The sequence below is a fragment of the Bos taurus genome, chromosome 7 (genome assembly GCF_002263795.3).
Source record: "Bos taurus isolate L1 Dominette 01449 registration number 42190680 breed Hereford chromosome 7, ARS-UCD2.0, whole genome shotgun sequence".
Taxonomy (NCBI): Eukaryota; Metazoa; Chordata; class Mammalia; order Artiodactyla; family Bovidae; genus Bos; species Bos taurus.
Window position 1 is genome coordinate 42,450,702 of NC_037334.1, and position 11,973 is coordinate 42,462,674.

Genomic DNA, 11,973 nt, shown 5'->3' on the forward strand with positions numbered 1-11,973 from the left:
CCTGATTTATGTTGCCAATCCACTCATGCATTTCCTTCTTGTTTCACAACAGCCCTTGCTAGATACTACTCCTGCCCTGCTCTTTCACTTCACAGATACCTCCAACAAAAAGCTACTTGCATAGCAGACTGCCCTAAGTTTAAGGACAATAAAAGATGCTTACATACCAGAAGCACACCCACATACAATATTAACATGAATCATATGCTTTCTTATTATTTTAAAAATATTTGGCTGTCCTAACCCTGGGAATTTCTCACCAATCAGTATCCTCTAAAGAATACAGTCAGTTCTTTTTGACCCGCCTCCTCTGATCTGTTCATGTTGATATCAACCACAAATTCATATTAATGGTGCAGCCAAAGTTTTTAGATGTTCCATCCTTCAGCCGCAGGAGCTCACAACCAAGGGTATTTTCCTGAAAAGAGAGCTTCTTTTCTAATAAGATACCTTTATCCCAGCTGTCAAATATTTTTTATCTTTTTTTTTTCCTTGGCATTGAAGGATCTTCAAAGAGAGTGTTTTCAGTAAAGTCATAAGAAAAACAAAAGGCAGGCAGGGCTTCATCAAAATTGCACTTTTAAAATTTTGTTTCCTCCATATCCTTTAGTTCTAGTCTGGAGATTGGAACATGGATGGAAAAAATGAAACATTGACTGATTTCTTTCTCCTGGGACTTTTCCCAGAGCTACAGTACATCAGTGTCCTCATCACCTCCATTCTTCTGGTCTACATCATTGCCTTCACTGGCAATGCCATCCTAATCCTCTTGATTTGGGTGGACTCCCACCTCCACACCCCCATGTATATACTGCTCAGCCATCTCTCTCTCATTGACTTGGCCTTAATTTCTACCACAGTTCCAAAAATGGCCATCAACTTTTTCTCTGGGAAGAAAAACATCTCAAAAGTTGCCTGTGGAACCCAGATTTTCTTTTTCTTTGCCCTTGGGGGTGGTGAGTGTCTCCTTTTGACCCTTATGTCTTATGACCGCTATGTGGCCATTTGCAACCCCCTGAGATACACAGTCATCATGAACCCAAGAGTCTGCCTGCAGATGGCTCTAGTGTCCTGGGGCGGAGGTGCACTGAACTCCCTCTTCAATACCATCTACACCATGCATTTCCCCTTCTGTGGCTCCAGGGAGATCCACCACTTCTTCTGTGAGATGCCTGCTGTCCTAAAGCTCTCTTGTGAAGACACTTCCCTCTATGAGATGGTGGTGTCTGTCATCTGCATTGTATTTGTTCTTCTTCCATTAGGGCTCATCATGGCTTCCTACATGCTCATCTTCCTCACAGTCCTCCACATGAACTCACCAGAGGGCAGGAGGAAAGCCCTGGCTATATGCTCCTCTCATTTGGCTGTAGTGAGCCTCTACTACGGGCCAGCCATGATCATCTACATGACTCCCCACTCCTTTCACACTTTGGAACAGGATGAAATACTCTCCATGATCAATACCATCTTCACCCCCATGCTCAACCCTCTCATTTACAGTCTGAGGAACAAGGAGGTGCTGGGTGCTCTGAGAAAAGCAATGAACAGAAGATTCATTTTGAGTTAAATCTATCTTCATTCTGTAAATAGTCTGCCACATCTATAGAAACTCTGGAACCACAAAATAGATGACAAGCCACATCTCTATACTTACAGTATCTAAGAGGTAAATATTTATCCCTTAAAGTATTTCCTATACTTTGGCTCAAAACTTAGCAGTTTTGAGCCAAAACTGAGAATATGGATACCTGAGCATGACCCTGGTGTCAATATTTGCCAGCTGTATGAAAAGCTATATAAGGAAATTCTCTTATTTGTACCAATTAAGGAATTCAACTTAGCCTTGATGGTAATTTCCAGATCTAAAATGTTTCCGATTCTATTCTAAGATTCTGTGACACTGTTGGAGGATGCATCCATTTCAATATCTTGTTCATACTCTTTTTACAGTAAATTTTGAAGTTCATACTCCAAAAATGGGCATAAGGATGCGTGTTTAGTAGTAAATATTGAAATTTTACAATATCAAGTCACTCTGGGCTTTTTAGTGATCCAGTCCAATTTTGGGTGGATGTGTGAATTCCTGCAAAATGGTCTGTGGCCAGTTCATTCATGAAAAGATTCTCAAAAGTAAAACAAGGAATGGCAGATTTTTGAGCCAACCCATGCTAGGAACTAGTCATGAGAATGTGCTTCTCATATTGCCAGATTTCCTGGGAGATTGTAGCCCAGCCTTTTGTTTATATAGAACAGAAAACTAATAAAAGAATTTGTCCAAGTTTGAAGAACAATACTTTTTGAGAAAGCAGACACGGAAAGGGACGCAAAGAGCAGGTAGTGGGCTGCTGCCACACTTGCTGTTCATAGCAGTGAGCTATTGGTACTTCTAAGTCAGGGTTATTGCCTACTAAAAGAATAATCTCCAATGGGTTCTGAGATAGAGACACTCCATGAGTGCAATTAGTCAAACAAGTATGTTCAAATGAAATATAAATTAAAAGAATTATTAGACTCATTTTATGGAGAACAAAACAAAGGTATTTAATGGACTACATTTCTTGGGTTTCTTCTGATGGTCAAACACCATAGTTTAATGAAAGATAGTCCACAAGGATAATGTATTTAGGTTCCTTCCTCTTCATTTTATCTTCTTGTTTGGTCAGTGTTCTCCACAAATCTAGTGGTTAACAAGTATTACCATATGAAGTTAGAAATAGATTTTATTTCTCAAACTAAATATGATGAGGTAAAACCATATCACTTACAGTGAACCTCAGAGCTGAGTTTTATGTTTTATTTTAATGAATGGGAGAGGTAGAAAAGGAGAGAATGAGAAGTTGGAGGATTGCCCTCATTTTTAATTTTGTTGTTCAGTAGCTAAGTCGTGTCCAGCTCTTTGCAACCTATGAACTGCAGCAGGCCAGGCTTCTTGTCCTTTACTATCTCATGGAGTTTGCTCAAACTCATGTCCGTTGAGTCAGTGGTCCCATCCAACCATCTCACCCTCTGTCATCCCCTTCTCCTCTTGCCCTCAATCTATCCCAGCAGGGTCTTTTCTAATGAGTTAGCTCTTCCCATCACATGGCCAAAGTATTGGAGCTTTGGCTTCAACATCAATTCTTCCATTGAATATTGAGGGTTGATATCCTTTAGGATTGACTGGTTTGATCTCCTTGCTGTCCAAGGGATTCTCAGGAGTCACCTCCAGCACCACAGTTTGAAAGCATCAATTCTTTGGCTCTCAGACTTCTTTATGGTCTAACTCACATCCATACATGAGTTCTGGAAAAACCATAGCTTACATGAATCAAGAAATTCCAGATGTTCAAGCTGGATTTAGAAAAGGCAGAGGAACCAGAGACTAAATTACCAACATCCGTTGGATCATAGAAAAAGCAAGAGAATTCCAGAAAAACATCTACTTCTTATTCATTGGCTATACTAAAGCCTTTGACTGTGTGGATAACAACTAACTGTGGAAAATTATTAAACAGATAGGAATATCAGACCACCTTACTTGCCTCCTGAGAAATCTGTATGCGGGTCAAGAAGCAACAGTTAAAACCAGACATGGGACAGTAGACTGGTTCCAAATTGGGAAAGGAGTATGTCAAGGTTGTATATTGTCACCCTGCTTATTTAACTTATATCCAGAGTACATCATGCACAGACTGAATGAAGCACAAGCTGGAATCAAAATTTCAGGGAGAAATATCAATAACCTCAGGTACGCAGATGACAACACCCTTATGGCAGAAAGTAAAGATGAACTAAAGAGCCTCTTGAAGAAAGTGAACAAGGAGAGTGAAAAAGTTGGCTTAAAACTCAATGTTCAAAAAGAAAAGATCATGGCATCCATTCCCATCACTTAATGGCAAATAGATGGGGAAACAGTGAAAACTGACATATTTTCTCTTCTTGGGCTCCAAACTCACTATAGATGTTGACTGTAGCCATAAAATCAAAAGATGCTTGCTCACTGGAAGTAAAGCTATGACATACCTCAGATCAGATCAGATCAGTAGCTCAGTCAAGTCGCTCTTTGCGACCCCATGAATCCCAACATGCCAGGCCTCCCTGTCCGTCACCAACTCCTGGAGTTCACTCAGACTCACATACATCAAGTCAGTGATGCCATCCAGCCATCTCATCCTCTGTCGTCCCCTTCTCCTCCTGCCCCCAATCCCTCCCAGCATCACAGTCTTTTCCAATGAGTCAACTCTTCGCATGAGGTGGACAAAGTACTGGAGTTTCAGCTTTAGCATCATTCCTTCCAAAGAAATCCCAGGGCTGATCTCCTTTAGAATGGACTGGTTGGATCTCCTTGCAGTCCAAGGGACTCTCAAGAGTCTTCTCCAACACCACAGTTCAAAAACATCAATTCTTCAGCGCTCAGCCTTCTTCACAGTCCAACTCTCACATCCATAGGAAAAACCATAGCCTTGACTAGACGGACCTTTGTTGGCAAAGTAATGTCTCTGCTTTTGAATATGCTATCTAAGTTGGTCATAACTTTCCTTCCAAAATGTTCAAGCTGGTTGATGTTCAAGCTGGTTTTAGAAAAGGCAGAGGAACCAGAGATCAAATTGCCAGCATCCGCTGGATCATGGAAAAAGCAAGAGAGTTCCAGAAAAACATCTATTTCTGCTTTATTGACTATGCCAAAGCCTTTGACTGTGTGGATCACAAAAACTGTGGAAAATTCTGAAAGAGATGGGAATAACAAACCACCTGATCTGCCTCTTGAGAAATTTGTATGCAGGTAAGGAAGCAACAGTTAGAACTGGACATGGAACAACAGACTGGTTCCAAATAGGAAAAGGAGTTCATCAAGGCTGTATATTGTCACCCTGTTTATTTAACTTATATGCAGAGTATATCATGGGAAATGCTGGACTGGAAGAAACACTAGCTGGAATCAAGATTGCTGGGAGAAATATCAATAACCTCAAATATGCAGATGACACCACCCTTATGGCAGAAAGTGAAGAGGAACTAAAAAGCCTCTTGATGAAAGTGAAAGTAGAGAGTGAAAAAGTTGGCTTAAAGCTCAACATTCAGAAAACGAAGATCATGGCATCCAGTCCCACCACTTCATGGGAAATAGATGGGGAAACAGTGGAAACAGTGTCAGACTTTATTTTTCTGGGCTTCAAAATCACTGCAGATGGTGACTGCAGCCATGAAATTAAAAGACGCTTACTCCTTGGAAGGAAAGTTATGACCAACCTAGATAGCATATTCAAAAGCAGAGACATTACTTTGCCAACAAAGGTCCGTCTAGTCAAGGCTATGGTTTTTCCTGTGGTCATGTATGGATGTGAGAGTTGGACTGTGAAGAAGGCTGAGCGCCAAAGAATTGATACTTTTGAACTGTGGTGTTGGAGAAGACTCTTGAGAGTCCCTTGGACTGCAAGGAGATCCAACCAGTCCATTCTGAAGGAGATCAGCCCTGGGATTTCTTTGGAAGGAATGATGCTAAAGCTGAAACTCCAGTACTTTGGCCACCTCATGCGAAAAGTTGACTCATTGGAAAAGACTGATGCTGGGAGGGATTAGGGGCAAGAGGAGAAGGGGATGACGGAGGATGAGATGGCTGGATGGCATCACTGACTCGATGGACTTGAGTCTCAATGAACTCCGGGAGTTGGTGATGGACAGGGAGGCCTGGCGTATTACGATTCATGGGGTCGCAAAGAGTCGGACATGAGTGAGCAACTGATCTGATCTGATCTGATCCCTGAGGAAGACTTTAACTCAAATTCATAAAATATGTTCAAAGAGCTAAAAGAAACTATGAAAAAGAACTAAAGAAAATTCAGAAAAACTGTGTATAAATAAAATGAGAATATCAATAAATAATAGAAATTATAAAAAATAAAATAGAAAGTCTGGAGCTAAAGAGCAAAGTAGTTGAATGAAAAATTCACTAAACCAGTTTATCATAAAATCTGAGTAGGCAGGAAAAAGAATTAGTAAATTTAAAGTTAGGAAAATTGAATTTAACCAGTCTGAGGAGCAAAAAGAAAAAGAAAGAGGAAAAGTGAGCAGAGCCTAAGGAATCTGTGGGCCACCATCGAGGACCAGTATACATATTATGGAAGTTCAGAAAGCGAACAAAGAGGAAAATGAGCAGAAAGAATACTTGAAGAAACAAAGACAGAAACTTTTCCAAATTTCATGAAACAAATCTTCACTTCTGAGAAGGCTGCTGCTGCTAAGTTGCTTCAGTCGTGTCCGTCTCTGTGCGACCCCATGGACAGCAGCCCACCAGGCTCCCCCGTTTCTGGGATTCTCCAGGTAAGAACACTAGAGTGGGTTGCCATTTCCTTCTCCAATGCATGAAAGTGAACTGAGAAGACTGATGAATTCCAAATAAGATAAATTTTAAAAGATCCACACCAAGGCATAGTACAGTTGACCCTTGAACAATGTGAACATTGGGGCACAGAACCTTTGTACAGTCAAAAGTCTGCATATAACTTATAGTTTGGATGTTGTATACACAGTTCCTCCATATCTACAGTTTTGCATCTACAGATTCAACCAAGCATGAATTGTGTAATATTGTAATACTTACTACTGAAAAAAAAAAAACAATCACAAGTAATTGGACCAATCCAACTCAAACCTCTGTTGTACAAGGGTCAAGTTGCCAAAATGCTAATATATGTTCAAGTTGTCAAATACTAATAAGAAAGAGAGAATTTTAAAAGCAACAGGAGAGAAGCAATTCACATAAATGAAATTGTCAACATGATTAACAACTAGTTTATCATAAAAAACCATGAGGGCAAAGGCAGTGGGGTGGCATGTTTAAAGTGCTGAAAGAAAAAAAACTGCCAGAAGACTTCTATGTCCTTCAAAATATTACCATTCAAGAATGAAGAAGAAATTAATACTGTCACATATTTGTGAAAGCAAGAGTACCTGTCCTATAAGAAATGCTAATACAACTACTTCAGGTTGAAATGAAAGAAAGCTAGACAGTAACTTGAAATTATATGAAGAAGTATGTTAGAGAGCATATAAACATGTATATAATATATATTATCATATACAGATCAGATCAGATCAGATCAGTCGCTCAGTTGTGTCTGACTCTTTGTGACCCCATGAATCGCAGCACGCCAGGCCTCCCTGTCCATCACCAACTCCCGGAGTTCACTCAGACTCACGTCCATTGAGTCAGTGATGCCATCCAGCCATCTCATCCTCTGTCGTCCCCTTCTCCTCCTGCCCCCAATCCCTCCCAGCATCAGAGTCTTTTCCAATGAGTCAACTCTTCGCATGAGGTGGCCAAAGTACTGGAGTTTCAGCCTCAGCATCATTCCTTCCAAAGAAATCCCAGGGCTAATCTCCTTCAGAATGGAGTGGTTGGATCTCCTTACAGTCCAAGGGACTCTCAAGAGTCTTCTCCAACACCACAGTTCAAAAGCATCAATTCTTCGGTGCTCAGCCTTCTTCACAGTCCAACTCTCACATCCATACATGACCACAGGAAAAACCATAGCCTTGACTAGACGGACCTTTGTTGGCAAAGTAATGTCTCTGCTTTTGAATATGCTATCTAGGTTGGTCATAACTTTCCTTCCAAGGAGTAAGTGTCTTTTAATTTCATGGCTGCAATCACCATCTGTAGTGATTTTGGAGCCCAGAAAAATAAAGTCTAACACTGTTTCCACTGTTTCCCCATCTATTTCCCATGAAGTGGTGGGACCGCATGCCATGATCTTCGTTTTCTTTAAGCCAAACTAAAGTTGGCTTAAAGCTCAACATTATCATATTATCTTACATTATATCATATTATATTATGTAATATTATTCAGCCTTTAAAAAGAAGGAAATTCTGTATATGCCATAACATGGATAAACCTGTACTACATTATACTAAATGAAATAAGCCAGACACAAAACAGACAAAGACATGATCTCATATGTGGAATCTAAAATAGTAAACTTCATAGTGAGAGAGTTTAATGGTGGTTTTCAGGGGCTGGGGGAGGGGAGAAAGAAAAGATGTACCTTAATCAAAGGGTACAAAGTTTCAGCTACACAAGATGAATAAGTTTTGGAGAGCTCACTTACAACAGTGTGGCATATAGTTTATGCTGTTTGTCATACAGTGTATGATGTATTTAAAATATACTAAGAGGGTAGATTTTAATTGTTCTAACTAAACACACACAAAAAGATGGTAATTGTGTGAGCTGATGGTTATATTAATTAGCTTGATTGTTGTGATTATTTCACAATGTATATAAAGGTCAAGTTATCCACATTAAATATACATTATTTTCAATCTGTCAATTATACGGCAATAAACCCGGAAAAATAGTTTAAAATCTAATCAATTCTAACAAAGGTCTCATCTCTTTAAAAATTGGAACACTCATCCATTACTGGTGGCAGTATAAAATGGTGCACGTTACAGCCACTGTGGAAAACAGTTTGTCATTCCTCAAAATGTTAAATATATAAAATTATCAAATGACTCAACAATTCCACTCCTAGTTCCAGCTGAGAGGGAGTTATTAAGGCAGGCCTCTGGGACCTACTACCAGTGGGGCGAGAGGCAGGGCCCCCATTGCAGAGTTCCATGGGCACATTTGAGAATTATCAAATATTGCAAGACCATTTCAATTAAATTAAAAATAATAAATCAATAAAAAAAGGTTTTAATCTGAGCTTAACCTATACACAGTAAACTTAAAGATTCTAAAGTCCTGGATCTGACATTTCATATCTTTGTGACCTTGGGTAAGTTACTTGATAACTCTCTGCTTTGGTTTCCCCATCTGCATAATGAGAGTGATAATAGAGCCTGTCTCACTCAGGATTGTGTTGTGGAAATAATGCATTGCAATCATAAACACAGGCACATTGAGTCTTCTACTCATATTCCCACCAGAGCCAGGTGAAAACACAGTGTTACAATACTTCACTTTTAATGAAGTGCTTCTGAACTTGGGGCCCAAGTCCTCAAGTAAAAGAAGCACAGCTCTACAAGATTTATATATGTCAAATGCATAGCACCTTTTTGTAAAGGTGTTAAGGAGACTCATTGGAGAGAAAAGTGACATAAAGGCAGCACATAAATTTACTCTGACCAGCCATGATATATACCACTGCCTTTACGGAAGAGCCAACAGAGAAGGAAACTCTCCAAAGGGAAAAATGAGTGTCTCTGTGGGAGTCAAGGTGAGGACCATTTGGTTTTTAAATCGGATTACTTATTTATCCACATGCTTCGGATTACTCATTTATCCACATGCTTACGGGCGTCCCTAGTGGCTCAGATGGTAAAGAATCCGCTTGCAATGTTGAAGATACCAGGGTTCAGTCTCTGGGTTGGGAAGATCCCCTGGAGAAGGGAATAGCAACCCATTCCAATATTCTTGCCTGGAGAGTTCCACGAACAGAGGAGCCTGGCAGACTACAGTCCATAGGGTGCAAAGAGTTGAATGTGACTGAGCTACTAACACTTCCACTTTCACTTCAAGCATCAACATATAGTGAGTCCTCTGATGCTCCACAGTTTATTGTGATCACAATAAACTGTGAAAAATTCTGAAAGAGATGGGAATACCAGACCACCTGATCTGCCTCTTAAGAAATTTGTATGCAGGTCAGGAAGCAACAGTTAGAACTGGATATGAAACAACAGACTGGTTCCAAATAGGAAAAGGAGTATATCAAGGCTGTATATTGTCACCCTGTTTATTTAACTTCTATGCAGAGTACATCATGAGAAACACTGGACTAGAAGAAACAAGCTGGAATCAAGATTGCCGGGAGAAATATCAATAACCTCAGATATGCAGATGACACCACCCTTATGGAAGAAAGTGAAGAGGAACTCAAAAGCCTCTTGATGAAAGTGAAAGTGGAGAGTGAAACAGTTGGCTTAAAGCTCAACATTCAGAAAACGAAGATCATGGCATCCAGTCCCATCACTTCATGGGAAATAGATGGGGAAACAGTGGAAACAGTGTCAGACTTTATTTTTTGGGGCTCCAAAATCACTGCAGATGGTGACTGCAGCCATGAAATTAAAAGATGCTTACTGCTTGGAGGGAAAGTTATGACCAACCTAGATAGCATATTCAAAAGCAGAGACATTACTTTGCCAACAAAGCTCCGTCTAGTCAAGGCTATGGTTTTTCCTGTGGTCATGTATGAATGTGAGAGTTGGACTGTGAAGAAGGCTGAGCGCCGAAGAATTGATGCTTTTGAACTGTGGTGTTGGAGAAGACTCTTGAGAGTCCCTTGGACTGCAAGGAGATCCAACCAGTCCATTCTGAAGGAGATCAGCCCTGAGATTTCTTTGGAAGGAATGATGCTAAAGCTGAAACTCCAGTACTTTGGCCACCTCATGAGAAGAGTTGACTCATTGGAAAAGACTGTGATGCTGGGAGGGATTGGGGGCAAGAGGAGAAGGGGACGACAGAGGATGAGATGGCTGGATGGCATCACTGACTTGATGGACGTGAGTCTGGGTGAACTCAGGCAGTTGGTGATGGACAGGGAGGCCCGGTGTGCTGCACTTCATGGGGTCACAAAGAGTCAGACACGACTGAGCGACTGATCTGATCTGATCTGATGCTCCAAGAATTGCTTGGAATTCTACAGTGGGGGCCCCACCTTTCGCCCCAGTGGTAGTGGGTCCCAGAGGCCTGCCTTAATAACTCCCTCAGCAGCAAGATTCTCAGCTGGAACTGATTATCTCAAATTTGTGCTGTCCGCTTAGGGACCATTCATGTGGTTCAAAGATGCCTACCAGGTATGGTCTTGGAAGAATGGTGAGAGAGAGAAAGCCTTGAAGTCACCCCATGACTTTTCCAAAGAGCACAGTTCAGACAGCTGGAAATGTCTTCAGGTCTGTGTGGGCAGCCTGTGTTATTCAACTTCCTTCATTCATTTCATCAGAGACCAGACAAAAAGGGACAGATTTTCTGAGTTCTCTGTAGACATAGTCCAAGCCACCAATGGAAAGTTGCTTCAGCCTTCTGGGATTTGGTCCTCCTTATCCTTAATGCAAAGTCTGGAGAGCGATTTCATACAAATATACAAAAATAATTATCTGCACTCTCTCCAATGAGAAGTATGAAAACCTGGCTTTAGTTCTTTTCAATTCCTTTGGGATGAGCTGGAGAAAAAGCACCTTTTCTGGTAGATTATAGCTATAATTAAATCCAGAAAAATAGACTGACATTTTGAACATCATTAACAATTGATTGAAGATAATCAATTTGATATTACTGTATTTCCAATTTAAAAGTATTATGGTATAAATAATGAAATAAAAGGTAAAAGAATCACCCATCACTCATCAACTCAAGATTTGTCTTTCATTCCTTTTCTATATGTATTAAAATATGCAATTTTTATCATTATAATCACAGATAGTTTTATGGTCTGCTTTATAATTTTGTTATTTTCATAAGATTTCCTCCAGGTTGCTACATATTTTAAGTATGTGTAACTTTCAAACAATTGATGATACTCTATGGGGTGGATGTAACAAAATTTATTTATCCATTCCCCTATAGGTGGGCATTTTTTTTCCCATTTGTTCTAATACAGTATAAGATACATGGGATATTTTTATGAACACAGCTTTATTGTTCTTATTAATAATTGTTTTAGCATAAATTCCCAGAATTAAAACTATAAGGTTAAGGTGTTTTCTGAATGTTAGTTTACACAGTTAAAAGAAAAGTTTTTATTTTTAACTTATTTTCAGGGGCTCCAAAATCACTACAGATGGTGACTGCAGCCTTGAAATTAAAAGATGCTTGCTCCTTGGAAGAAAAGTTATGACCAACCTAGACAGCATGTTAAAATGCAGACACATTACTTTGCTAACAAAGGTCTGTCTAGTCAAAGCTATGGTTTTTCCAGTAGTCATGTATGGATATGAGAATTGGATTATAAAGAAAGCTGAGCACTGAAGAACTGATACTTCTTAAC

General features: G+C 39.9%; 1 protein-coding gene across 1 annotated transcript; it reads left to right on the forward strand.

The window, feature by feature from the left end:
- The first annotated feature begins 631 nt into the window (after positions 1 to 631).
- Positions 632 to 1,567, forward strand: OR2AV10 (olfactory receptor family 2 subfamily AV member 10). The gene has a single exon (NM_001390005.1). The coding sequence runs from the start codon at positions 632 to 634 to the stop codon at positions 1,565 to 1,567; it is 936 nt and encodes a 311-aa protein (NP_001376934.1).
- Positions 1,568 to 11,973: the final 10,406 nt, after the last annotated feature.

What these genes read in the sequence shown, in the direction of transcription:
- OR2AV10 (NM_001390005.1), top strand. Translation starts at nt 632, where the DNA reads ATGGATGGAAAAAATGAAACATTGACTGATTTCTTTCTCCTGGGACTT.